Source organism: Narcine bancroftii, chromosome 1, assembly GCF_036971445.1.
Source record: "Narcine bancroftii isolate sNarBan1 chromosome 1, sNarBan1.hap1, whole genome shotgun sequence".
NCBI classification, from domain to species: Eukaryota; Metazoa; Chordata; class Chondrichthyes; order Torpediniformes; family Narcinidae; genus Narcine; species Narcine bancroftii.
The window spans coordinates 484,854,293-484,881,062 of NC_091469.1; the positions used below are offsets into that span (position 1 = coordinate 484,854,293).

Here is a 26,770-nt window from a genome sequence, read left to right on the forward strand (position 1 = left end):
ACATACCATCCTGAGATTCTTTTTCCTGAGGGCAAGGCACCCCTTATGGTAAGAGAATAAGAGAAGCAAAAGAGAGTCCCTTCACAGTCACTGAGTGTCTGTGGATTTGCCTCCAGCACTCCTGCAGCCACAGAGTATTTGATTCCTTGGCAACACGAGCTCCAGATCCAAATCTCTGACACGATCAGGAAGCTTTCAGTGCCTCCAGGATCCCTTCTTGTCCTCTGCACCCTCTCGAATCCCAGCTCTAATCCCAGCTCTAATACCCAGCTCTATGAGCCAGTCTCCAGCAGCCCACAACCCATGTGTGATAGTACAGGATACTATCACCAATGTATCTATTTGTTTACATCCGGTACCGCACGGATGGCAGTCTCTTCAATCTGAGGCGCCTGCAAGCTCACACCAAGACACAAGAGAAACTTGTCCGTGAACTACTCTTTGCAGATGATGCCGCTTTAGTTGCCCATTCAGAGCCAGCTCTTCAGCGCTTGACGTCCTGCTTTGCGGAAACTGCCAAAATGTTTGGCCTGGAAGTCAGCCTGAAGAAAACTGAGGTCCTCCATCAGCCAGCTCCCCACCATGACTACCAGCCCCCCCACATCTCCATCGGGCACACAAAACTCAAAACGGTCAACCAGTTTACCTATCTCGGCTGCACCATTTCATCAGATGCAAGGATCGACAATGAGATAGACAACAGACTCGCCAAGGCAAATAGCGCCTTTGGAAGACTACACAAAAGAGTCTGGAAAAACAACCAACTGTAAAACCTCACAAAGATAAGCGTATACAGAGCCGTTGTCATACCCACACTCCTGTTCGGCTCCGAATCGTGGGTCCTCTACCGGCATCACCTACAGCTCCTAGAACGCTTCCACCAGCGTTGTCTCCGCTCCATCCTCAACATCCATTGGAGTGCTTTCATCCCTAATGTCGAAGTACTCGAGATGGCAGAGGTCGACAGCATCAAGTCCACGCTGCTGAAGATCCAGCTGCGCTGGGTGGGTCACGTCTCCAGAATGGAGGACCATCGCCTTCCCAAGATCGTGTTATATGGAGAGCTCTCCACTGGCCACCGTGACAGAGGTGCACCAAAGAAAAGGTACAAGGACTGCCTAAAGAAATCTCTTGGTGCCTGCCACATTGACCACCGCCAGTGGGCTGATATCGCCTCAAACCGTGCATCTTGGCGCCTCACAGTTTGGCGGGCAGCAACCTTCTTTGAAGAAGACCGCAGAGCCCACCTCACTGACAAAAGGCAAAGGAGGAAAAACCCAACACCCAACCCCAACCAACCAATTTTCCCCTGCAGCCGCTGCAACCGTGTCTGCCTGTCCCGCATCGGACTTGTCAGCCACAAACGAGCCTGCAGCAGACGTGGACTTTTACCCCCTCCATAAATCTTCGTCCGCGAAGCCAAGCCAAAGAAGAAAGAGACATAGAGTAGTAGTGATTGGCTGAGAACCGTAGCCACGCCTACTGGCAAATCATAAAGGGCTGCTCTTAAGCAGACCCAGATCACTCTGGACTGGTCGACCTCGATGTAATACTCTCCAGTCTTTTGCTAAGTTTGAGTCAACAAGCCTTTGAGTCAATTGACGCGCTACACCATGCAGACCCTCAATCATGTCACTCGCAGCCTGTGTGGGTCTCTCAGCTGCTGAGCCCATCACTTGTCTGCTGCTGTGGTCACCTTCCCTGTAGAGTTGTTTCCTCTACTTCTCTTTCTCAACTGGAAGGGGGTGGGGGGGGGGGGTGTTGGGATGGTGTACTTCCTGTTTCTGGTATCCTCTCAGATATATGGAAATACTTTAAAGGATACAGGAGTTCTGGCCTAAAATTGTCAGAGCGCGTGCGAGAGAGCACGCGAGAGAGCGCGCGAGAGATTACTTCTACAGTGTTACGGCCAGCCAACAGCAGCTGGGACTGGAACAGGACAAGCTGGCAAGCTTGTGGAAAACCCCATTTCAAAGATGGGTTGCAACTGCTTGATTCAGCCTGGTCAAAGCCCTTGTGGTTCATACAAGAGGAGAGGACTGGCTGTCTAACATTTCACTTGAAATAAGAGAAACGAAAAGGCACTCTGTGCTGACCTGAAAGAAAGAGTTATCATCTGGAGAACACTGAAGGGGGCAAGTTTCATCAGCAAGACACTGAAGTTGCTGGGTGTCCATCATACATCAAATCTCTCTCTGAAAACCAATAAGAACTTTCTTGAGTGGTAACTATTTACCTTTCAAGCACCAAAATCTGGTGAACTTTATAAATGTTAAATTCTATGCACAGTAGAAGAATTTCTTGCAACCAGTGAACTTGGGAGAAATGAGAAGTGAGATTGGACTGTGAACCAAAGAACTTTTCTGAACTTACACACACAATACATACTCATGCACTTAGAATTAGAAGGGGGTTAAGTAAGTCAATAGTGATAAGTTAAAGTTTGATTCTATTTTCATGATTAATGATAATTAAAAGCAACTTTTGTTTAAGTAGCCATTTGCCTTGGTAAATATCTATTGCTGTGAGGTTTTGTGATCCTCTGGGCTCGTAACAAGCCAATGCTGGCTGGGGGAGAAGTCCAGACCAACAAAAGATGTTAATTAATTAGATATGGTAAGGAAAGAGGTGAGAATTGATTATGTCTGTGTGAAAGGAGATGGAAGAGAGAGAGAGAGAGAGAGAGAGAGAGAGAGAGAGAGAGAGAGAGAGAGAGAGAGAGAGAGCTGGGGGAAGGCGATAGGGAAGAAGTGAAGGGGGGTGTTTAAATGAAAGACAGAGAAGTTCATATTAACGCCTTCCATTTGCCAAATCGGAAGATGAGGGGTTGTTCCTCAAATTTGCAGGTGGTCTCAGTCTGGCAGTGCATGAGACCATGGACGTACATGTCAGCAAAGGAAATGGGTTGGGGAATTGAAATAGGTGGCCACATGCTATTGCTGCGTGCATCTCCCAGATCCATGCAGTCTGCGCCCAGTCTTTCCAATGTACAGAAGACCACAACGGGAGCACCAGATACAATAAATGACCCCCGCAGTGTCACTCAGTACAGAAGAGTTGCCTGCCTTACTATTCAATTCAACTTCGTCCAAAACCGGAAGTTATAAGGACCTGCACTAGGTCCCAATGGTACGAATGCACCAAACATTGGCACCATCAGAAGACTTTACTCAAACTTCTACTACAAAATGGAAACAGGATGAAGATATTTAAAACACCATGGCACTACCACAATTTCACTGCTGCTACATCTGTACCCCTTCTATGAGCAGTCCAACCTACCTGCCCTTATGCTGGAATCATAGGGGATTGTTTCCTCTATTATTCATCCCCATTCACATCTCCTTTCAACCACTATTTTTAGTCAGTCTTACCACAAGAAAAGAAAGATTTGCATTGATGTGTATCTTTTGCAACTTTAGAACCCTAAAATGCCCTTGTCCAGGCATGAATTTTGCCAATTGGAAGAGAGATCTGTTGCTACTGTCGTCGAAAGGTTAGTTTGTAATCTGACTGAACTATTCAAAATTATGCAGTGTTTTGATAGAACACAGAGGGACAAATCAGTTTAGTCTGGCCAGATGGTCAATCAGTAGAATCCAAGGCTTTGAAATATTTTATAAATGAACAAGAACAGCCATTCTCAACGGGGGACCCTACAGCACATTTAAGTAAAAGCCACATTTTTTTTCACCTCATGTAACAATTTTTTTTTCTATTGTCATTAGGAGAGAAGAAATCAAAACTTGACTGCTTCACAGGGCAGGGGGCCTACCTATTAACCTTCAGCAGACCCAAGCCCAAAAAAAAGCTTGAGAATGGCTGAGCTAGAGGACAGAGAGGATCAAAATATCTTTCTTTTAAGGTGAAGGGGAAAAGGTTTAATAAATATGGACCTGAGAGATAGCATTTTGCATGGAGGGTGGTATGTACATGGAACAAGCTGCAAGAGAAAGCAGTGGAGTTAGCTACAATTGCAACATTAGATAGATACATGGATAGGGAAGTTTTATAGGAATATGGGTCAAACACAAGCAAATGGGGCTAATTTACACTGGCAACCTGGACTGAGGGATCTGTTTCTGTGCAGACTCTATGATGCCACATCCAGAAAGAATGGTGCCATCAAACACCCACAAAGACAATTAGACATGTGAAAAAGATGATCAATTTGCAGTGTTAAAACATTTTGAGTAGGTTGATGAGAGTTTAATGTGGCAACAAGACCATTGGTCCCTCATGTTACAAAGCATGATTGAAGGGAAAGCCCAGCAGATTTACAACTGAACAAACTGTTGATTATGAGACAATGAAGCAAGCCATGCTTAAAGTTTATGAATTGGTTCCAGAAGCTTATAGGGAAAAAAAAAATCAGGAAATCGGCGAACTTGTTTTATATGGATTTTTCATATGACAAAACTGTGTGCTTTGAGCGATGGCATGCATACAAATAAGATGATTATAATAGACAGAAAGCTGGTGTTAGTTGAGGAAATTAAAAGGTGCATTCCTAATGACATAAAAGCATAGTTAGATGAAAAGGGAGTGGAAACTTGGCAGGGATCTGCTAAATTAGCAGATGAGTATGCTTTAACTCACAAGGTTAATTTTGTACCAAGTAGAACTTTCCAAAAGGGTAATATGGACTATCCAAGTACGTTAGAAAATACAAAGGATAGTGGTGCTAGGGGTAAAGATGAAGGGAAGCAAGTAAAGGAAAATTATTTGGGTCCCCTTTACTACTATTGTAAGAAATCTGGTCATGTGATAATAAATTGTTCCGTGCTGATAAAAAAAAGAAAAGGAGGTAGCACCAGATGCCTGTATTCCAATAGTTGAAAAATAGAAATCAAAAAGGTTTCAGACCTGCTGATAACATTAGGGATGAATTCAAATATTTTGTGTCAAAGGGTTTGGTTTTAGTAAAGGAAGAGTTACCAGAAGTGACAGTAAAAATCCTTTGAGATACTGGGGCTGCCCAATCACTCGTGTTGGACAGCGTTTTGGAGTTTGGCGATGAGACTGCCACAGGTGAAATAAATTTGATTCGAGGTCAGGGGGGTGATCCAGAGTTGATACCTCTGCAGAGGATAGTGTTGAAATCAATATTAGATGATGGATCTATTATGATAAAGATCTGATCACGTTTACCGGTGAAGGAAGTTTCATTGTTATTCGGAAATTACCTTGCAGAGGGTAAAGTTATCCCTGTGGTGTGGTTGACAGCTTAGCCAGTCATTGATGAGAGAAAGACTGACTTTACAGGGACTGAAATCTGTGATAGTACAAAACAGCATTCAGGTTCCAATGACCTTCCAAAGACTTTACCTCCTTTAATGGACCAGAGTTCTGGTGTTAAACCTGAGTGTAAAGATTCGTTGTTATCCCAAAAAAGATTTTATAGTGGAGCAGAACAAAGATCCAGCCCTACTATAAACTCTTTTCGGGATAACAATGGATCTTTACTCTCTATAATGATGAAATTAAGAAAGTGCCAGTTGACTATTATTTCAAGGAACAATGGGTTAATGAGGATGTGCAGTTGAATTTGTTAGATTATGTTTCAAAGTTAAAAGATCGTTTGCAGAAAGTCTGTAAATTAGCTCGAGAATTTGAAAATGGCTCAAGGAAAAAAGGTCTGGTATGATTTAAAAAAGGTTAGGATAAGAACTTTTAAACCAAGGGATAAAGTGTTAATCCTTTTCTCAACAAATTCTGATTCCCCTAGGGCTAAATTTTCAGGTCCACATGAGATAGAGCCAAAGGTGAATGAAGTTAGCTACATAGTTAGAACACCTGATTGGACAAGTAAAACACAGAGTTGCCATATGAACATGTTAAAACCTTTTTTTGAGAATTTTGTTTCTAACAAGGCACAGGCACATCAATGGTATTGGTTGTTGATAGGAGTAAGGAGTCTAGGGACCTTGAGACAATACAAGCTGACTCGTGATGGTCTCTTCAAATAAAACATTCTCCCAGTTCGTCTGTCTAATTCGATTGTTTTGTAGAATTTGGATCCTAAATTGGCTCATCTTCAGCTCCAGGAAAAGGAGGAAATGAAACAGCTACTTTTAAAATTTAGGAACTGGTTTCCAGATATGCCAAAGAAAACCCCAATAACTGGTCATGACATTAATGTTGGAGATGCCAAACCTATCAAATAACATCAGGATTGAATGAATGCTGAAAAGTGCAAACAGGTTGATCAAGAGATTGAATATATGTCAAAGAATTATATTATTTGATGCTCTACCTCAAATTGGAATTCATCTTGTGTCCTGGTCTCTGAACCAGATGGGACAGTTAGATTTTGCACTGATTGTAGAAAAGTTAATGCAGCACTGCTTATTCTATCCCTAGGGTGGATGATTGTGTGGACAAGGTTAGAAAGGCTAAGTTTCTTATAAAGATGGACTATTGGTGTGTTCCCTTAACAGACAGAGGTAGGGAAATTACTGCATTTCTGAATTTGTCATGGTTATATGAATACAATGTTTTACCATTTGGAATGAAAAATGCTCCAGGGACATTCCAAAGAATGATAAATTATGTGATTCAAGGTAGATCTTATATTGTTGATTTGGTTATGGGGAAATTACACCTGGGAAGTAAATATCTCTGAGTTAGAGAAATTGTTTGGCAAACTTTCAAAATGAAACGTTACTGTTAATTTAGCAAAAAGTGAATTTGGCTATGCTGCTGTGACTTATCTTGGTTCGGTTGTTGCTCAAGGCAAGTTGGTGCCTGTTCAAGCAGAATGGGTTTTGTTCCACATTGTTTCCTTGAATTTGTGTGGGATCATAAAGGTGTATAATATATATTTGCCTTTATGTTTTAAGTTCAGGCTCAAATATAGAACATAGAACATTACAGCACAGTACAGGCCCTACAGCCCATGATGTGGTGCTGACCTTTGTAAACCTGCTCCACAACTATCTATTCCTTCTCCACCTCACATGCATTAACCCTTTACTTTTATTAATATTCATGTGCCTATCTAGGAATATTTTCCATACTCAAACAATTATAGCAAGTTGAATGGAAGGAAAGAAACCTGCTTTACCAACACTTCTTTTTGCCAGTGTTGGGGCCAGTTCATTTTATGTTGTCTGTTAATTATTTGGATTATGGAATGAATGGCTTTATGGTCAAGTTGAAGATGATACAGGGAGGTGGAGAAGCAGGTGATGTTGAGGAAAGTTGGAGGCTGCAGGAGGACTAAAACAGATGAGAAAAATGGGCAGAGAAGTGGCAAATGAAATATAATGCCAGAAAGTGTACAGTCATGCAATTTGGTAGAAAAAGAATAAACAAGCAGACTATTTTTTTTTTAAATAGAGAGAAAATTGAAAATACCCAGATGAATAGGAACTTGGGAATTTTCATGTAAGATGGCCTGAAGGTAAACTTGCATGTTGAGGCAATGGTGAAGAAAAACAAATGCAATGCTGGCATTCACTTTAATATAAGCACAGGGATGTGATATTGGGGCTTTATAAGGCACTGGTGAAACCTCACAGCGTATTGTGAGCAGTTTTGAGCTCCTTATTGAAGAAAAGATGTGCTGACGTTGGAGAGGATTCAAAGGAGGTTCAATAGGATGATTCAGGGAGTGAACAGGTTATCATATGAGGATCATTTGACAGCTCTTGGCCTGTATTCATTGGAATTTAGGAAAATCAATGGGGATCTCATTTAAAATATTTCGCATGTTGAAAGTCATGGACGGGGTAAGCGGAGAAAGGTTGTTTCCTGGGATGAGAGAGTCTAGGATAAGAGGGCACAAATTCAGGATTGAAGGGCTTCTGCTTAGAACAGAGTTGTGTAGGAATTTCTTCAGTAGTGAATCTGTGGAATTCATTGTTACAGACAGTGGTGGATACCAGGTTATTGGGTGCATTTTAGACAGGTTCTTGATTAGCCAAGGCATCAAAGGTTATAGGGAGAACGCCAGGCAGCGGGGCTGAGTGCGGAAATGGATTTGTTCATGATTAAATAGTGGGACAAATTCAATGGGATGAATAGCCTAATCCTACTCTATCTCTTAAAGTCTTATTAGAAACCTGAACTGGGGAATTCAAAGGACAATTAATGCAACTTTCACTTCTTTAAGCCTCAATCAAAGAAACAAGTTATAAATTCCTCCATCACAGTTTCTAGGTTTGTTTTGACCAATGACACGACAGATCCACCAACAGAGGCAGTAGTGTTGCACAGATTCTACAAAGTCTCATTCATCATATCATCAACCCTGGGAAAGAAATTACCCACAATGCAATAGTCAACAACGCGTTTCTGTGATCCATCAGTGTTGTTCTGCATTGAGCAATGTTTGGAAGAGGCACTGGAGGACGCAAGGTCTTCACCTGTAACACTGACTCCTCCTCTGTCTCCACAAATGCTGCTTGACCCAACGAGTTCCTCCAGCATACAGCCATACAGTATGGAACAGCCCCATCAGTACAATCCACTCATGCTGATCAGACTGGCATTCCGTGCTAGTTTTATTTGCTATTTCCATACAACCCTTCCTATCCACATACGTCTCTAAATGTCTTTTAAACATCAAAATTGCAGCCATTTCTACAGCTTCCTCTGTCAGGTTGTTTTGGATATGGACCACCCTTCATGTCCTTCTTGAATCTCTCCCTTCTCACCTCAAACCCGAGTCCTAGAATCATCTAACCTGCAAAATAAACTGTGAGCATTTACTTTGTCCCAAACATTATGGAGGGCACCGTAGATAAAGATCATTTTTCCTTTATTTGCTCCGGTGCTCTATGTGGTGTCATTTCTACATGGTCAAACCAAAATGTACACAAATATCCTTCAATAAAATCTGTGCACTTGAATCACATGAGAATTGTTTGATTATAAATTTAAAACTGAAGAGCATAGGGACAAATAAAGGGGGAAAAAAATGCCTTCATCCCAAACATTAGAGGGTTCTGCATGCCCCCCCCCCCCATTATTTTATTAGCCCCCCCCCCCCCCCATCTTTGCTCCAGGGAATAAAGACAAAGCCAATCCAGGCTCTCTCCCTAACTTTAAACCTTAAGCCTCAGTGACATCCTGGTGAATCTCTTCTGCACCCCTTTCAAATTGAAATATCCTTTCTATAGGTGGGCGACCAGAACTACCACCTACTTCACCACTCTCTCCACCTGAGTCGCCATTATCAGGGAACTCTGCTGTTGTTCTCCGAGGTCCCTCTCTTTTAGAGCACCCTCTAGGATTCTATCCATTTGTGTGACAATCCTACCCTGCCTTGAATTTCCAAAGTGCCCCTTACATTTATCAGGGATAGATTTCATCACCCATTCTTTGGCCCATCTCCCCAACTGATTGAGATCCTGTTATAAACTTGGATGTCCTTCATCACTGTCCACTATACCAGCAATTTTGGCGTCGCCTGCAAACTTACCAACCAAGAACAATTGTCATCCAAATTGTTAACATAGATAGCAAACAATAGTTCACCCAGCACTAGGCCCTGCTGGTCATAGGCCTTTAATCACAGAAACAAACCTTCACTATGAATCCCTGCAGCTTTCTCCAAGCCACTTTTGAATCCAATTGGACAGTTCGTCTTTGATCCTATATGATCTAACCTGCCAGGCCAGTCTACAGTGCTGGCCTTCCACCTTAATACACCACTCTACCCTCATCAATCTTTTTGGACACCTCTTCAAACATTATTTCCCATCCACAAAATAATACTGATGATCTCTAATCACTATTAAACAGGAAAGTCTACAGATGGTGAGATTGAGTGCAATACACAAATGTGCTGGAGAAACTCAGCCGGTCACGCAGTAGCCATATGATCTCTAATTATTCCCTGCCTATTCAGATTCTGGGAGATTTTTTTAAATTTTAAATTTAATCACACAGCATGGTACAGGCCATTTTGGCCCACGAGCCCATGCCAGCCACTTTACACCCAATTAACCTACACCCCTGGTGTATTTTGAATGATGGGAGGAAACCAGAGCCCCTGGAGAAAACCCAAGGTGTATTTTGAATGATGGGAGGAAACCAGAGCCCCTGGGGAAAACCCAAGGTGTATTTTGAATGATGGGAGGAAACCAGAGCCCCTGGGGAAAACCCAAGGTGTATTTTGAATGATGGGAGGAAACCAGAGCCCCTGGGGAAAACCCAGCCATGAGGAGAACATACAAACTCCTTACAGACAGTGCGGGATTCGAACCTCAGTCCCAATCGCTGGCACTGTAAAGGTGTTGCACTAACCACTATGCCAACCATACTGCCCTAAGATACTTGCTTGATGAAGGGCTCATGCAAAAACATCAAGGGCTCAATCTATCTTTATCTTTACTACAGTAAAATTTCCAGTATCCTGTACCTATGTGGATTGATAGACGCCAGGTAAGTGAATTTGCTGGTTGTTTGAGACTACATGTTGCGTGATTGGCAAACCAACCGCTAAGACTAGCCAATTTTAAGCTTGTATTTTTTTTACCAATTTATTTTCTGCAATTTTTTGTTGGTTGCTTGAATTCCAGATAATGGGGATTTTACTCTATATAAAGTACACTGTTTGACCTGCTGAGTTTTTACAGATGCTGCTAGATCTTGTCCTTCAGAATCAATTTGTTTTTCCCCACAAAACTATACATCCTTTATAAATTTTCTCTGCATTTTTTCAATCTTATTGATATTTTTCCTATGGGTAGGAAACCAAAATCGCACACAATACTCCAAATTTGGCTTCAAAGAGTTTCTTATACAATTTCAGTATACATTGCAACTCTTGTACTCAGCACTTTGATTTATGAAGTCCAAAGTTCAATGCTCTCTTTATGGCCAGATATACCTGTGGAGCAACTTTCAATGTACAGTATCTCCATTCTCAGATCTCTCTGGTCTACCATACTGCAGTGCCCTGCCAGCTACCATGCATGTCCTACCTTGGTTTGTCCTTCCAAAGTGCTGGAGGAGCACCGGAGGAGAATCCATGGACATTCAAAGGACCCGGGGGGGGGGGGGGGGGGGGGGGGGGGGGAGGAGGAATCTCTGTTGCTTCTCTCTCTCTGGCTGTAAGGGGCAATTAGCAATTTTCACTGATAGTAAATCTTTGTTTAGATTTCATATTTATTGTCAGAGTACATACATGACATCACATACAACCCTAAGATTCCTTTTTCCTGTGGGCCAGGCAGAATAGCCATTCATAAATATGTAAACAAGTAAAAGAACTGTAAACAGATAACAAATGTAAACAAATGGACTGCAATTCAGAGAGAATAAATCAATAAAATGCACAAGTAGGAGTCCTGAAATGAGTTTGTCATTGAGTTGCCTACAGTAGACTAAATAAAATTTTGTGTAATATCACATTTTCTGTTTTATTATATGACAATAAAAGAATCTTGACCAAGTTGGATGGATGAGTTGATCCAAAGGTCCTGTTTCCCCAGTATGTAGTTCCGTGGCTCTAGCTGCTGTTAATTACTGCTAACATGATGTGATAAGAAAGGTTTTACCTGAAGGCAATCGCAACAAGTTAGAACTATTCTTGCTCTCCTCCTTGGCGCTATTCAGAGCCTTCTCCTCAGCTGCTGCAGCTCGTGCTCGGGCCTGGATGATGTGCTTTTCCACAGTGTCAGCCTCTCTGATTCGCCTGTCATACTCTTCATGAATCTAGTTGACGGCCACCAGAATTGATTAAGACATTTTACAAAGTCAACGTGAGTAATATGCCTGTTAAATTTGCCTTTCATCCTGGCAGGAACACACAAGCTCTGTACTTTCAAAATTTCACCTATGAAGACTGCCCATTTACCAACCACATACTCGCCAGAAAATAACATCCCAATCCACTCTTCCTAGATTCTTTCTCATTCCTCAAAATTGGCCTTTCTCCAATTTACTTTCAACCCAAGGGCCAGAACTATTCTTCTCCATAACCATTTTGAAACAGACGATCACTGGATACCAAAATATTCCCCAACACACACTTCTGTGAGCTCTCCTGCCATGTTCCCTCACCTTCTCCTGCCATGTTCCCTCACCTTCTCCTGCCATGTTCCCTCACCTTCTCCTGCCATGTTCCCTCACCTTCTCCTGCCATGTTCCCTCACCTTCTCCTGCCATGTTCCCTCACCTTCTCCTGCCATGTTCCCTCACCTTCTCCTGCCATGTTCCCTCACCTTCTCCTGCCATGTTCCCTCACCTTCTCCTGCCATGTTCCCTCACCTTCTCCTGCCATGTTCCCTCACCTTCTCCTGCCATGTTCCCTCACCTTCTCCTGCCATGTTCCCTCACCTTCTCCTGCCATGTTCCCTCACCTTCTCCTGCCATGTTCCCTCACCTTCTCCTGCCATGTTCCCTCACCTTCTCCTGCCATGTTCCCTCACCTTCTCCTGCCATGTTCCCTCACCTTCTCCTGCCATGTTCCCTCACCTTCTCCTGCCATGTTCCCTCACCTTCTCCTGCCATGTTCCCTCACCTTCTCCTGCCATGTTCCCTCACCTTCTCCTGCCATGTTCCCTCACCTTCTCCTGCCATGTTCCCTCACCTTCTCCTGCCATGTTCCCTCACCTTCTCCTGCCATGTTCCCTCACCTTCTCCTGCCATGTTCCCTCACCTTCTCCTGCCATGTTCCCTCACCTTCTCCTGCCATGTTCCCTCACCTTCTCCTGCCATGTTCCCTCACCTTCTCCTGCCATGTTCCCTCACCTTCTCCTGCCATGTTCCCTCACCTTCTCCTGCCATGTTCCCTCACCTTCTCCTGCCATGTTCCCTCACCTTCTCCTGCCATGTTCCCTCACCTTCTCCTGCCATGTTCCCTCACCTTCTCCTGCCATGTTCCCTCACCTTCTCCTGCCATGTTCCCTCATCTTCTTCTGCTGCTGCCTGTCCATCCTGTAGCATAATGACGGTTACTTTCAATCAGTTTGTTGGGTATGATAGGAGGAAACTCCACTCCTCAGAAAGGAACAGCATGTGCATGAATGGATTTAGGTGAGTAGGGATTGTACAGGCCCAGGCCCACCCTCTAGACATCCTCTCTTGGATCCAGTGGCAAGAAGTTCTGTGGCAGTGAATGGCCAGACCAACCTTCAATGCAAGGGGTACCCTTTCCTCGCTTCATTGCATGCGTTTGCTAGCTGGCTATGAACCCTACAAGAGGGTTCGTCTGCCCTTTGACAGGTCTTGTTTTTCATCCTGCGGGTGTCTAGCCACCCTGCCCACCAGGCAAACCGACCACCCGACCATGTGACAGGTAGTACTGGGTTACATGGCACCAGTAGCACTCAGATGAGTGACTTGACCATAGGAGATCCAGTATTGCACACTCTCTAATTGATTCCTCTATATATTGATTTATAAAAATTTCCTGAACACATTTAACAAACTCTGACCCATCTAGCCTTTTTACAGTATTGGACTCCCAATCAATATATGGAAAGTTAAAACCCCCTTCCATCACAATTTTATGTTTCCTGGAGCTGTCTGCTAGGTCTCTGCAGATTTGCTCATCCAATTCTTGCTGACTGTTAGGTGGTCTATAATACAACCTCATGAGCATGGTCATACATTTTCCGTTCCTCATCTTCACCCATATAGCCTCAGAAGACGAGCCCTCTGATCTGTCCTGTCTAAGCATAGCTGTGATAGATTTCCCTGACAAGAAATGCCACTCCTCCCCTTTTCATCCCTCCCACTCTATCATAGAATTATAGAACTAGAGAACACTACAGCACAAAAACAGGCCCCTTTGCCCTTCTAGTCTGTGCCGAACCAATTTTTTTTTGCCTAGTCCCATTGACCTACACTCAGTCCATAGCCCTCCATAACTCTCCCATTCATGCACCTGTCCAAATTCCTCTTCTTTTTAAAATATTTCTATTGATTTTAATAGAGTTTATAATAATAGAGATTATATAAATAATTACATAGAATTAATAAAACAATCAGTATATCAAAAACAATCATAAATTATGCAATAGTCCAGAAAGTATTTATTACAAAAAACTAATTGTAAAAAAATTTTAAAATAAGAAAATAATGTGAAAGGAGAAACAAAACAAAAACCAACACCCCTCCCTAATAGGGTTGCCAGATGCTATACATGATTAGCATTAAAATAAAAACGAAAGGAAAAAAACAATAGAAAAAACCATGGAAAAGACACAAGTCAGACAGTTCAATTACATGGGTGAAATTATAAAATAAGAAAGTGAGTCATAAATTACCCCCACACCACCTGAAATCTTATATATGAATTACCGTATTAACTGAATAACAAACCTTTTCCATATTCAAACAGCATAGGATGTCACACAACCATTGATCACGAGGACAGGGCAGCATCTCTCAATTTAAGTAAAATTGCATGTCTCGCCAAAAGAGAGGCAAAAGAGATAGAACGACTCTGAACCGGAAACAAAGAAGAATCATTCCCTCCTGAAGAGAGCCACCAAAGGATACCGAAAGAGTTTTTAAAAAAGCGTTGCAGTAAAGATTGCTGATGTTGCTAAATGGTCAAGGGATGAAGGGAAATAAAATGCCTAAGAACCATCATGTAAGTTGCCTGAACTCATACCAGGAATCATCCTAGAAAGCTCCTCTTCAACAACATCACATCTTTTCTAACATAGGAGGCCCAAAACTGTACACAGTACCCCAAACGGGGTCTCACCAATGCCCCATAGAGTCTCATTAACACCTCTCTCCTCTTATACTCTTTTCCTCTTGAAGTGAATGCTAGCATAGCATTCGCCTTCTTCACTACCAACCCCACCTGGGCATTAACCTTTACATTACTCTTCATGAGGACGTCCAGGTCTCTTTGCATCTCCAAGGATTGAATTTTCTCCCCATTCAAATCGTATTCTGCCTGTTTATTTCCACTGCCAAAATGTAGAACCAAACACTTCTCGACATTGTACTTCATCTGCCATATTTTTGCCCAGTCTCCCAATCTGTCTATATCCTTTTGCAATTTTACAGTTTCTTCAACAGTTCCTGCTCCGCCACCTGTCTTCGTGTCATCCTCAAATTTGGCCACAAAACCATTCATTCCACAATCCAAATCATTAATATAAATTGTAAACAGCAGAGGCCCCAAGACCGACCTCTACGGAAAAAACGTGTGTTACAGACAGCCACCCTGAATTACCGTATTAACTGAATAACAAACCTTTTCCATATTCAAACAGCATAGGATGTCACACAACAATTGATCACGAGGACAGGGCAGCATCTCTCAATTTAAGTAAAATTGCATGTCTCGCCAAAAGAGAGGCAAAACCCTATCAGCCAATTTTCTATCCAGTCTAATAGCTGTAATTCCATGGACTTTCATCTTATTTTTCAGCCTAACAAATCCAAATATATAACATCCACAGTCTCCCCTTTGTCTCTCCTACCTGAGATTTCTTCAAAAAGCTCTAATAGGTTGGTCAGGCATGATCTACACCTTAAAAAACCATACTGACTAGCACCAATCCTGTCATGCATTTCCAGGTATTTCATAACTTCAACCAGAGGATTGACTCTAATATCTTCCCAACCACAAAAGTCAGACTGATAGGTCGATAGATTCCTTTTTTCTGTTTCCCACCTTTCTTGTACAACAGAACCACATTTGCAACCCCAGAACCACACCAGAGACTATTGATTTCTGGAAGATTGTCACCAATGGATCTACAATCTCCAAAGCCATCTCTTTCAAAACCCATGGGTGTACCTCGTCCAGTCCAGGAGATTTATCTATCTTTAATCCATTCAATTTACCTGGCACAATTTCTCTAGTAATCTTAACTGTATCCAACTCTACTCCCTGAAGCCTCTGTCTGTCAGGGATATTACTAATGTCTTCCACAGTGAATTCAGGTGTAAAATATTATTTTAATTCTTCTGCCATATCTTTGAAACCCATTATAATTTCCAAGTTTTCTATCGATCCAATATCAACACGTCTCTCTCTTTTATTCTTTATATATTTACAAAAACTCTTAGTATCTTTTTCTATACTGTTCTTTCACAACTCATCTTTTCTTTCCTTAGGACTTTCTTTATTTCTTTCTAAAGGATTCCCAGTCCTCTGATTTCCCACTAGTTTTAGCTTCCTTGTGTGCCCTCCCCTTTGCTTTTATCTTGGCCTTAACTTCTTTTGTTAGCCACATTGGTACCATCTTTCCTTTGACTAATTTCCTTTTCCTTGGAATATATCTATCCTGGATGTCTTTTATTATTTGCAAAAATACCTTCCAATCCTGCTCTATTCCTGACTAGTTTGCTTTTCCAGTCGACCCGAGCTAGTTCTTTCCTCATACCACCATAATTTGCTTTATTCATAACATAACATAACAATTACAGCACGGAAACAGGCCATTAGGCCCTTCTAGTCCGCACCGAACCCAACACCCCTTTCTAGTCCCACCTCCCTGCACAATGCCCATAACCCTCCATCTTCTTCTCATCCATATACCTGTCCAACCTTTTCTTAAATAATACAATTGACTCCGCCGCCACTATTTCTCCCGGAAGATCATTCCACACGGCTACCACTCTCTGAGTAAAGAAGTTCCCCCTCATGTTACCTCTAAACCTCTGCCCCTTAATTCTTAACTGATGTCCTCTTGTTTTAATCTTTCCTCCTCTTAACGGAAATAGTCTATCCACATCCACTCTGTCTATCCCTTTCATAATCTTAAATACTTCTATCCTTCTACGCTCCAAAGAATAAAGACCTAATCTGTCCAATCTCTCCCTATACTCTAGATGCTTAAACCCAGGTAACATTCTGGTAAACCTTCTCTGCACTCTCTCCACTCTGTTTATATCCTTCCTATAATTAGGCGACCAGAACTGCACACAGAACTCCAAATGAGGCCGCACCAACGTCTTATACAATCTCAACATCACCTCCCAAATCCTATATTCCATGCAATGATTGATAAAGGCCAGCATACTAAAAGCCTTCTTCACCACCCTATTCATGTGAGTTTCTACCTTCAGGGAACGATGTACCGTTACTCCTAAATCTTTCTGCTCTTCTGTATTCCTCAATGCTCTCCCATTTACCACGTATGTCCTATTCTGATTCTTCTTACCAAAATGAAGCACCTCACACTTATAAGCATTAAATTCCATCTGCCATTTTTCAGCCCACTTTTCTAAGCAGCCCAAATCCCTCTGCAATCCTTGAAAACCTTCTTCATTATCCACTATTCCACCTATCTTAGTATCGTCTGCATATTTACTAATCCAATTCACCACCCCATCATCTAGATCATTAATGTATATAACGAACGACAATGGGCCCAATACAGATCCTTGAGGCACACCACTGGTCACCGGCCTCCAACCTGACAGACAATTATCCACTACCACTCTCTGGCCTCTCCCTTTCAGCCAATGTTCAATCCATTTGACTATCTTAAAATTTATACCTAAAGACTGCACCTTCCTAACTAACCTTCCATGTGGTACCTTATCGAAGGCCTTACTGAAGTCCATATAGACAACATCCACTGCGCTACCCTCATCCACATTCCTAGTCACCTCTTCAAAAAATTCAATCAGATTGGTCAAACATGACCTTCCTCCCACAAATCCATGTTGAGTGCTCCTGATCAGACCCTGTCTATCCAGATGTTTATAAGTACTATCTCTAAGAATTTTCTCCATTAATTTACCTACCACAGACGTCAAACTTACAGGCCGATAGTTGCCAGGCTTCCTCCTTGAACCCTTTTTAAATAACGGAACCACATGCACAATGCGCCAATCCTCTGGCACTATCCCCATATCTAATGACATTTGGAAAATTACCGCCAGAGCCTCTGCTATTTCCTCCTTCACTTCTCTCAAAGTCCGGGGGAAGATCCCGTCTGGTCTCGGAGACTTATCCACCTTTATATTCTTCAAAAGCCTTAAAACTACACCTTTTGTAATCTCTATATTCCCCATATTTACCCAATTTGCTTTTTTTTATCTCACATCTCCCAATATCCTTCTCCTTAGTGAATACCAAAGAAAAGAAACTGTTCAATATCTCCCCCATTTCTCTAGGTTCCACACACAGTTTTTCGCTCTGATTTTCTAAGGGACCAATTTTGTCTCTAGCTTTCCTCTTACCATTAACATATTTGTAGAACTCTTTTGGATTAGTTTTCACCCTGCTTGCCATAGTTTCCTCGTACCTTCTTTTAGCTTTCCTAATTCCTCTCTTAAGATTCCTCTTACATTCAATGTATCTTTCAAACATCTCCTTAACTCCATGCTTCTTATATCTAATGTACGCCTCCCTTTTTCTTCGAACCAAGTTTCCAATATTCCTTGAAAACCACGGCTCTCTCAAACCTTTTGCCCCTCCTTTTAACCTAACAGGAACATAAAGCTTTTGCATTCTCAAAATCTGATCTTTAAAAGACTTCCATCTCTCTACTACATCCTGCCCATAAAACAAATTGTCCCAATGCACACCCTGCAAGTCCTTTCGCATCTCCTCAAATCTAGCTTTTCCCCAATTTAAAACCTCAACCCTTGGCCCTGACTTCTCTCTTTCCATAATGACATTGAAGCTGATGGCATTATGATCACTGGACCCGAAGTGCTCGCCAACACTAACCTCCGTCACTTGACCCATCCCATTTGCCAACAGTAGATCTAACACTGCTCCTTCTCTGGTCGGCACCTCTACATATTGTTGTAAAAAACTATCTTGCACACATTTCACAAACTCTAACCCATCCAGTCCTTTCACAGAATGTGTTTCCCAATCTATATGTGGAAAATTAAAATCTCCCATAATTACAACCCTGTGCTTATCACAAATATCTACTATCTCCCTACAGATTTGCTCCTCTAGGTCTCGGTCCCCTCCGGGTGGTCTATAATACACCCCTACAAGTGTAACCTCTCCTTTCCTACTCCTCAGTTCCACCCAAATAGCCTCCGTGGATGTGCCCTCTAATCTATCCTTCCTAGGCACCGCTGTAATATTTTCCCTGACAAGCAATGCAACCCCACCTCCTCTTGCCCCTCCGACTCTATCACACCTAAAACAACGAAACCCAGGGATATTCAGTTGCCAATCACATCCCTCCTGCAACCATGTCTCACTAATCGCTACCACATCATACTTCCAAGTATCTTCAGCTCATCCACCTTTTTTACAATACTCCTGGCATTAAAATATATGAATTTCAGAGATTTCCCAATTTTTAATCCCTGTTTTCCCTCATCTTTAAGAACAACATTATTTACTTTTCCTGCCAATTGCCCTTCATCTTCTTCCAGAGCATTTCCCTTCTCTATCACCTGCCCATCCATATTCAAATACTTACTACAAACTTTCTTTGTTTGCATTCTAACCTTCTCCTTACTGCTCTGTACTATTTTGTTCCCTCCCCCCAACCATTCTAGTTTAAAGGATCCTGAGTAGCCCTAGCAAATACCTCTGCCAGGATTCTGGTCCCCCTGGGATTTAAGTGTAACCCGTCCTTACTGTACAGGTCACATCTCCCCCAAAAAAGGTCCCAGTGATCCAGAAACTTAAAACCCTGCCCCTTACTCCACCCCTTCAGCCACGTGTTAATCCTCCACCTCATTCTATTTCTATTCACACTGTCACATGGCACAGGGAGTAATCCAGAGATTACCCCCTTTGCGGTCCTTCTTTTTAACTCCCTACCTAACTGCCTGTACTCACTTTTTAGGACCTCTTCTCTAATTCTCCCTATGTCATTGGTACCTACATGTACCACGACCTCTGGCTCCTGTCCCTCCCACTTTAGGATATCTGGGACAAGAGCAGCAACATCCCGGACCCTGGCACCAGGGAGGCAAACCACCATCCGGTTCTCCTTGCTGCGTCCTCTTAACTATGGAGTCTCCTACCACAATTGCCCTCCTCTCCACAGATTTGTTTTTCCAATTCTCGTTGACTATTTGGTGGTCTATAATACAACCCACGAATGCGGTCATACCTTTCCCATTCGTCAGGTCCGCCCATATAGCTTTAGTAGATGAGCCTTTTGGTCTGTCCTGCCTGATCACAGCTGTGACATTTTCTCAGATGAGCAATACCTCTCCTCCTCCTTTTATCCTCCTCCTTCTATCGCATCTAAAGCAATGGTCGCCCAGAACATTCCTGCCCTTCCTGCATCCATGACTACTATGTCATAATTCTATATATCAATCCATGCTCTAAGCTCATCTGCCTTTCCTACAATATTTCATGCTATGAAATAGATGCACTTTAGAAAATTTCCACTATGTACAACCCATTAATTTCTAACGGTGCATGTAATTTTCACATCATCTTTTCCCTCCTCTATCTGCTCTGGCATCTGGTTCCCACCCCCTGCAAATCTAGTTTAATCCCACAGGAGCAGCACTAGCAAATCTTCTCGTAAGGATATTAGTCCCCTCCAATTCAGATGCAAACTGCCCTGTCGGAACAGGTCCCACCTTCCCTGGAAGGGAGCCCAATGATCCAGGAACCTGAAGCCCTCCCTCCTGCACTATGTCTTTAGCCACGTGTTAAGCTGCAATAACCTCACTTGCACCTGGCACAGGTAGCAATCCTGAGATCACAACCCTGGAGGTCCTGTCCTTCAACCTAGTCCCTAACTCCCTGAATTTTCCTTGCAGGACCTCCTCATCCTTCCTACCTATGTCATGGACCAACATCTGGCTGTTCACCATCCCTCCTGAGAATGGTATGAACTCGATCTGAGTTATCTCGACCCTGGTGCCAGGGAGGCAACATAACATCTGCCAACAACTCAATGCCCTCCACAGAATTTCTCATCTGTCCTCCTAACTATGGAATCCCCCATCACTACAGCTCATCTCTTCTCCTCCCTTCCATTCTTAGGCACAGGACAAACTCCAAACTAGAGACCTGATCATCATGATTTGTCCCTACCAATAGTATCCAAAATGGTATATTTGTTATTGAGGGGAACGGACACATGGGTGTCATGCACTGCCTGTCTATTCCCTTTCCTTTTCCTGACTGTCACCTATCTACCCTCCTCCTGCCTCCTAGGAGCGATCAAGTCCTTGTAACTCCTATATATCATCCCCTCCGCCTCCTGAGTGACCTAGAGTTCATCCAACTCCAGCTCCAATTCCTTAACTTGGCTTGTCAGGAGCTGCAGCTGAGAGCATCTCAAAACTTATCGCTTCTGAAACAATGGAAGCCTGGAACACTGAGCTGCCAGTTCTACCCCACCTGCAACCAAATTTCACTAATGGCCACAATGTCATAATTTCATATGCCAATCCACGCTCTAAACTCGTCTGCCTTTCCTACAATACTCCTTGCATTGAAATAGATGCATCTGAGAACATTATTCCCACCACACACATAAAATTATGACAGGCATAGATAAAGTGGAAGGTCAGTCTTTTTCCCAAATTAAAAGAGTCCATAATATTTAAAGGTTTCACATAGAGGATGGTGAGTATATGGAATGCGCTACTGGAGGAGGTGGTAGAAGAAAGTAAAATACAATGTTTAAAAAACATTGAAACAAGTACATTAATTGGAAAGTTATAGAGGGATACAAGTCAAGCACAGGCAAATGGGGTTAGCTTAAACAGGCATCTCGGTTAGCATGGATGAGTTGAGCCGAAAAGCTGGTTTCTTTATGATAAAACTGTGAATTTATGAATCAATAGTCTTAGGTCAGGGATGACCAAACTGCAGCCTATTGCCCATTTTTAAGTGGTCCGTTACAGTCCTACTGGAGCTGCTGGAATGGCAGCGCTGCCGCTGGTGTGGACCCTCAGAGAGCGGGGGAGCAAAGTCTCAGCACTCTCCCGCAGGGTCCAACTGCCCAGTCCCACTGCCATCAGCTCTGAACAGGCTTTAAATGGCCTGTTAAAGGAGATGACCGTGTTTGAAAACTGCTAGGCCTAATAATATTTTGGCTTTGTACTTTTCGGTATGTGGGCCATAACTAAAAATGTTTGGCCACTCCTGGTCTCAGTAAAAAGATATGTTGATTATTAGGTCAAGCCCTCTGCTACTGCATTTTCCAACTGAGATTCGTAGTATCTGCTCCAGGAACGGCCATTTGGACAAATGCACTTGGCTCATCAAAGCTGGTGTTGATGCACAAGTGAGCAACAATCTGCACCACACCACAATCACCCCCTCAGGAGAGGCAGGCAGGACTGGAAACCAACTGGCAAGAATTGAATTTCAGCCTAATCGACATCTTGAAGAACTGGTGGCACAACCAATCAATGACAGACAAGAGTAAGAAAAGGAGAACATACCTGTTGGAGCTGTTGCACAAATTTCTCATGGTATGCATTATCTCCGCCTTGTGATTTTATAAGGTTCTTCATTAAATCCTTTCCAATCACCTCTCCAGTGTAAACGTCCTTGAAGATGCTTGCCAATAAGTAAGATATATCCTAACAGGTAATAAATAAATTTGATTATTGATGTATATTGACAGATCCCATAATCCATTTTTCATACATTTCTTTTGGAAATTTAAATTTCCTTTTTTGAATCCAATTCATGTCATGTATTCCAGATTGACCTCTATCAATGAAGGAGCAAAAAAGAAAGTTAATAGTAAAACAGGAATAATGTAAAGAATAAAGGCATGAAAGTTTGAAATTAAGAATGGTTTTTAGAAGAATATGAGGAATGGTCTCATAGTTTATTACTGAGTTATCTACAAAGTTCGATCCATTAGAGGCTCCAGTGACGAACAATGGAATAAAATTATTTAACAGTCACCGTTTCTGATGCCAAACATGATAAAGCTTTAGTGAGTAGCTTGTACATAAATTGCATAGGGAAACAATGAAGGCAGGGCAAAACAAGCGTTGATGGAAATATTATCTGGAAGTACTTAATCTTTGTGGGAGATGGCTCAACTTAATTTTATACTTTTAAAAATAAAAATGACAGCTGGTGTGGAACCAGGGAGAATATGAGCGGAGACACAGCAGCACTCCCCTGCAGGGTCCTACTGCCCAGTCCCACTCCCAATGGATCTATACAGGCTTTAAATAGCCTGTTAAAGGAACCAATGGTTTTTTATTTTAAAATCCTGCAACCGTGGGGTCTGGGCAGATGACAGCATCTGTGTTGGCAGAGGCTTTGAGGGGTTGCAGACTCCAGGGAAGCAGAGGACTAGCACAGGACACCAAAATATAGGAAGAACATCCCCTATAGAGAAGGAGAAGCAGAGATGACCCTACAGGATGGTGGCCATGGCAACAGACCAGAGAGGGGTTCTGGGGCTGAAGTAGGTTGTCTGCGACTTGAGGCAAGGAACCCATGCAGGTTGTGGGCTGCTGGTGACATGGAGTCAAAGGACTGAAGACTGCTGGACACTGGATCAAGACTGGCTGAATGGGAACCAGGTATCAGAATTGGGATGTGAGAGGGTGCCATGGGCAGGAGGGGCTACTGAGGCACCTCAGGCATTGATTCTGTCAGAGGTTTAGATCTGGAGCTCGGCTTGCTAATGTTTTGGACTAATGTGTGGATGCAGAGGCTGCAGGAGAGCTGGAAGTGAGTCCATGGAGAATCAGAGACTCTGAAGGGACTCTTTTTTTTCTCTTTTTTGACTTTAAGGTGCACCAGGCAATTTCTGCTGATGGTGAATCGTTATCTGCCTCACAGCAGACTAAATCTAATTTTGTGTAATTTTACACCTGGTTTTTGTTCGTGACAATAAAAAATCTTGAATCTTGAAGAAAGACTCTAGTGTTTGGTTGACTGAGTTTACCTGCGTCCTTTCTGATGTTGGACGGTGTCTGTACATAAACGGCTCTGAAGAGGTAATCCATCCACCATCATTTTTGTATAGTTCACAGGTGTCCTGACAGAAAATAAATTAAGGTAATAAGCAGGAAAAATCATACTGGGTTCTTCAGTTTTGAAAGCAAACTTGAGGATGAACTAATCGTCATTTTCACGATTAGAAAGAAAACAATCAAAGCAATTGACAATAATAAAATATCTAATCAGAGATTGCAAATCACGATGAGGAGGTCTTCGGATTACTTAAAAAAGTCATTGTCATTGAGACAGCACAGAAACAGACCCTTTGGGTCACTAAATTCATCAACCATCTACTTACATTAATCTGACACAAATGCTATCTTATGCTCCCCACATTCCCATCAAGTCCCCACCCCCCCCAACCCATTATATAATTCACCTACACACTAGAGGTACTTTACAATGACAAACGCAACCATATTTGAGATGTTTTTTAAATTTAAATTTAGAAATGCAGCATGGTAACAGGCCATTTTGGTCCATGAGCCTGCACCGCCCAATTTACACCCAATTCACCTGCATCCCTGGTACGTTTCGAACAGTGGGTGGAAACTGGAGCTCCCACAGAAAACCCATGCAGCAATGAGGGGAACGTACAAACTCCTTATAGGCAGTGTGGGATTTTAACCCTAATCCTGATCGCTGGCCTCCATAAAGGTGTTGCTCAAACTGCTACGGCAACTGTGCCACCCATGTGAGAGGATATCAGAGCATGCAAGGAAACCCAAGTGGTCACAGAGAGATCATGCAAACTCAAATGAATGTTGGAATTACCTGGGTGTCTGAAACAGCAACTCTCAGCAGTGGCACCAAGCAACCTATAGCAAAAGCTTTTATTGTGGCATAAACTCCTCACGTTGCCTGGGGGGGGGGGTCTCAATGTCTATTGCAAAAGCCAGCCACTTCAATTCCACATCTCTTTCCTACACTGACATGTCTGACCACAGCCTCATGTACTGCCAGTTTGGCCCCACATGTAAATCAGAATTTCAACACCATCTTGGCAGTCTCCAAACAGATGGCATCAATATTGACCTCTGATTTATTGTAAACCCGATCGTTGTCTTTTTCTCCCTCCTTCACTTTCACTCATCTCTCTGATTTCTTTCTTCTTTTCCCCACCTGACACCTATTCCTTTGTTGCTCCAGTTCCTCATTCCCTTCCTATGAGAGAGCATCTTTCCCAGCCCTCTGCTCCTTCCCACTATCACCCCCTCCTAACTCCTTCATTTTCTTCTCCCAACCACTGGCATTTATCCATCACCTGTAACCCAGTACTCTGCCCTTCTCCTCTCTCCCCCCTCTACCTTCTTATTCTGCCATTTGCCTGATCTTTGGCATCGCTGTTGAAAGGCTCAGGCCTGAAACATCGACTGCCTGACCTGCTGAGTTTCTCCAGCCCTTTTGTGTATAGTGGCATTTTACCTTGGTCATTTCTGCATCTGGATGTTGAAAATGTGGGGCCAATGGCAAGGAGCTAATTGTTTTCAAAGCAGGAGCCTTGTCTTCATCCACAAGCTCCTTTTCATTCATTTTACAAATATCAATTAAGAACCTAATCAAACAGAAGAGCATATTTTGATTAAAGATAGAAAGATAACCAAAAATGATACTACAGTAGCAAAGAGTCTTAGAATATGCAATCTGTCCAACTTATCCATTCCAACCAAAATGATCCACCCACACTAGTCCCCTCTTTTAGACATAAATTTAGACATACATACAGCTCTGTAACATGCCCTTTCAGCCCATGATCCTATGCTGACCAACTACATCAAATTGACCTACAACCAGACCCCGCACCCCCCCCCCCCCCAGCCAAGGAAAACCCAAGCAGACACAGGGAGAATGTACAAACTCCCTACAGACAGCCACCCCACCACCCCCCCCCACCCCCCCCCCCCCCGTCCTGCTCACTGGCGAGATAACAGCTTTGTGCTCACCACTACACTAATGATGCCACAAGCCTACATTTGGCACATACCCCTATAAAGCTATTCTAGCCATTTATACAACCAATTTATTTCTTAAACATTACAATAGTACCTGCCTCAACCCCCTCCTTTGGCAGCCTGTTCCATACACTCCCCACCTTCTGTGTCAAAAAAACAATTAGAACATAGAACATTACAGCACAGAAACAGCCACTGTAAACCCTTCTATTGTGTGCCGAACTATTTTTCTGCCTAGTCCCATTGTCCTGCACCCAGTCCATACCCCTACCCATGTTCCTATCCAAATTCTTCTTAAATGTTATCATTGAGCTTTCACCACTTCAGCTGACAGCTCATTCCACACTCCCATTACTCTGTGTAGAAGTTCTCCCAAATATTCCACCTAGACTTTTTCCTCTTTCACCCTTAACCCATATCCTTTGGTTTGTTTCAGTGGAAAAAGACTTACATTTATTCTCTCTGTACCCCTCATAATTTTAAATACCTCTATCAAATCTCCCCTCAATCTTCTACGCTCCAGGGAATAAAGTCCTAACCTGTTTAATCTTTCCCTGTAACTTAATTCCTGAAGTCTGGGCAACATCCTAGCAAATCTTTTCTGCACTCTTTCTATCTTATTGATATCCTTCCTGTAGTTAGGTGATCAAAACTGCACACAATACTCCAAATTTGGCCTCATCAATGTCTTACACGACTTTACAATAACATTCCAACTCCTATACTCAATACTTTTGATTTATGAAGGCCCATGCGCCAAAAGCTCTCTTTACAACCCTATCTATCTGTGATGTCACTTTCAGGGAATTGTGTATCTGTATTCCCGGATTAGAGTTAAATTACTAGACAAATATTTAATGGCCTGCTCTAGAGCCATTCATTAATGACCCACTATGGCCGCTGGAGAGTCTAATTTCAGATAATTAAATAGATCTGGATGTTTATCATAAACATTGATTATTAAACCTCTGGACTGTCATTAAAAATGTCTTTGATTCTTTGCTCCAGAAGA

General features: G+C 42.6%; 1 protein-coding gene and 1 long non-coding RNA gene across 4 annotated transcripts in view; one reads left to right on the forward strand and one right to left on the reverse strand.

The window, feature by feature from the left end:
• Positions 1-26,770, reverse strand: part of dlec1 (DLEC1 cilia and flagella associated protein) — a 191,340-nt gene that overhangs the window by 161,561 nt on the left and 3,009 nt on the right. For all 3 annotated transcript variants that reach the window (XM_069914929.1, XM_069914926.1, XM_069914927.1), the window contains exons 2-5: positions 25,232-25,361; positions 23,751-23,843; positions 22,276-22,416; positions 11,511-11,667 (exon numbers count right to left, since the gene is read on the reverse strand). In XM_069914929.1, the coding sequence (XP_069771030.1) occupies positions 11,511-11,667; positions 22,276-22,416; positions 23,751-23,843; positions 25,232-25,339 (499 nt within the window). In that variant the 5' untranslated portion in view covers positions 25,340-25,361. The remainder of the gene's footprint in view (positions 1-11,510; positions 11,668-22,275; positions 22,417-23,750; positions 23,844-25,231; positions 25,362-26,770) is intronic.
• Positions 1-26,770, forward strand: part of LOC138751936 (uncharacterized) — a 114,132-nt gene that overhangs the window by 22,132 nt on the left and 65,230 nt on the right. The gene's annotated exons all lie outside the window — the stretch shown is intronic.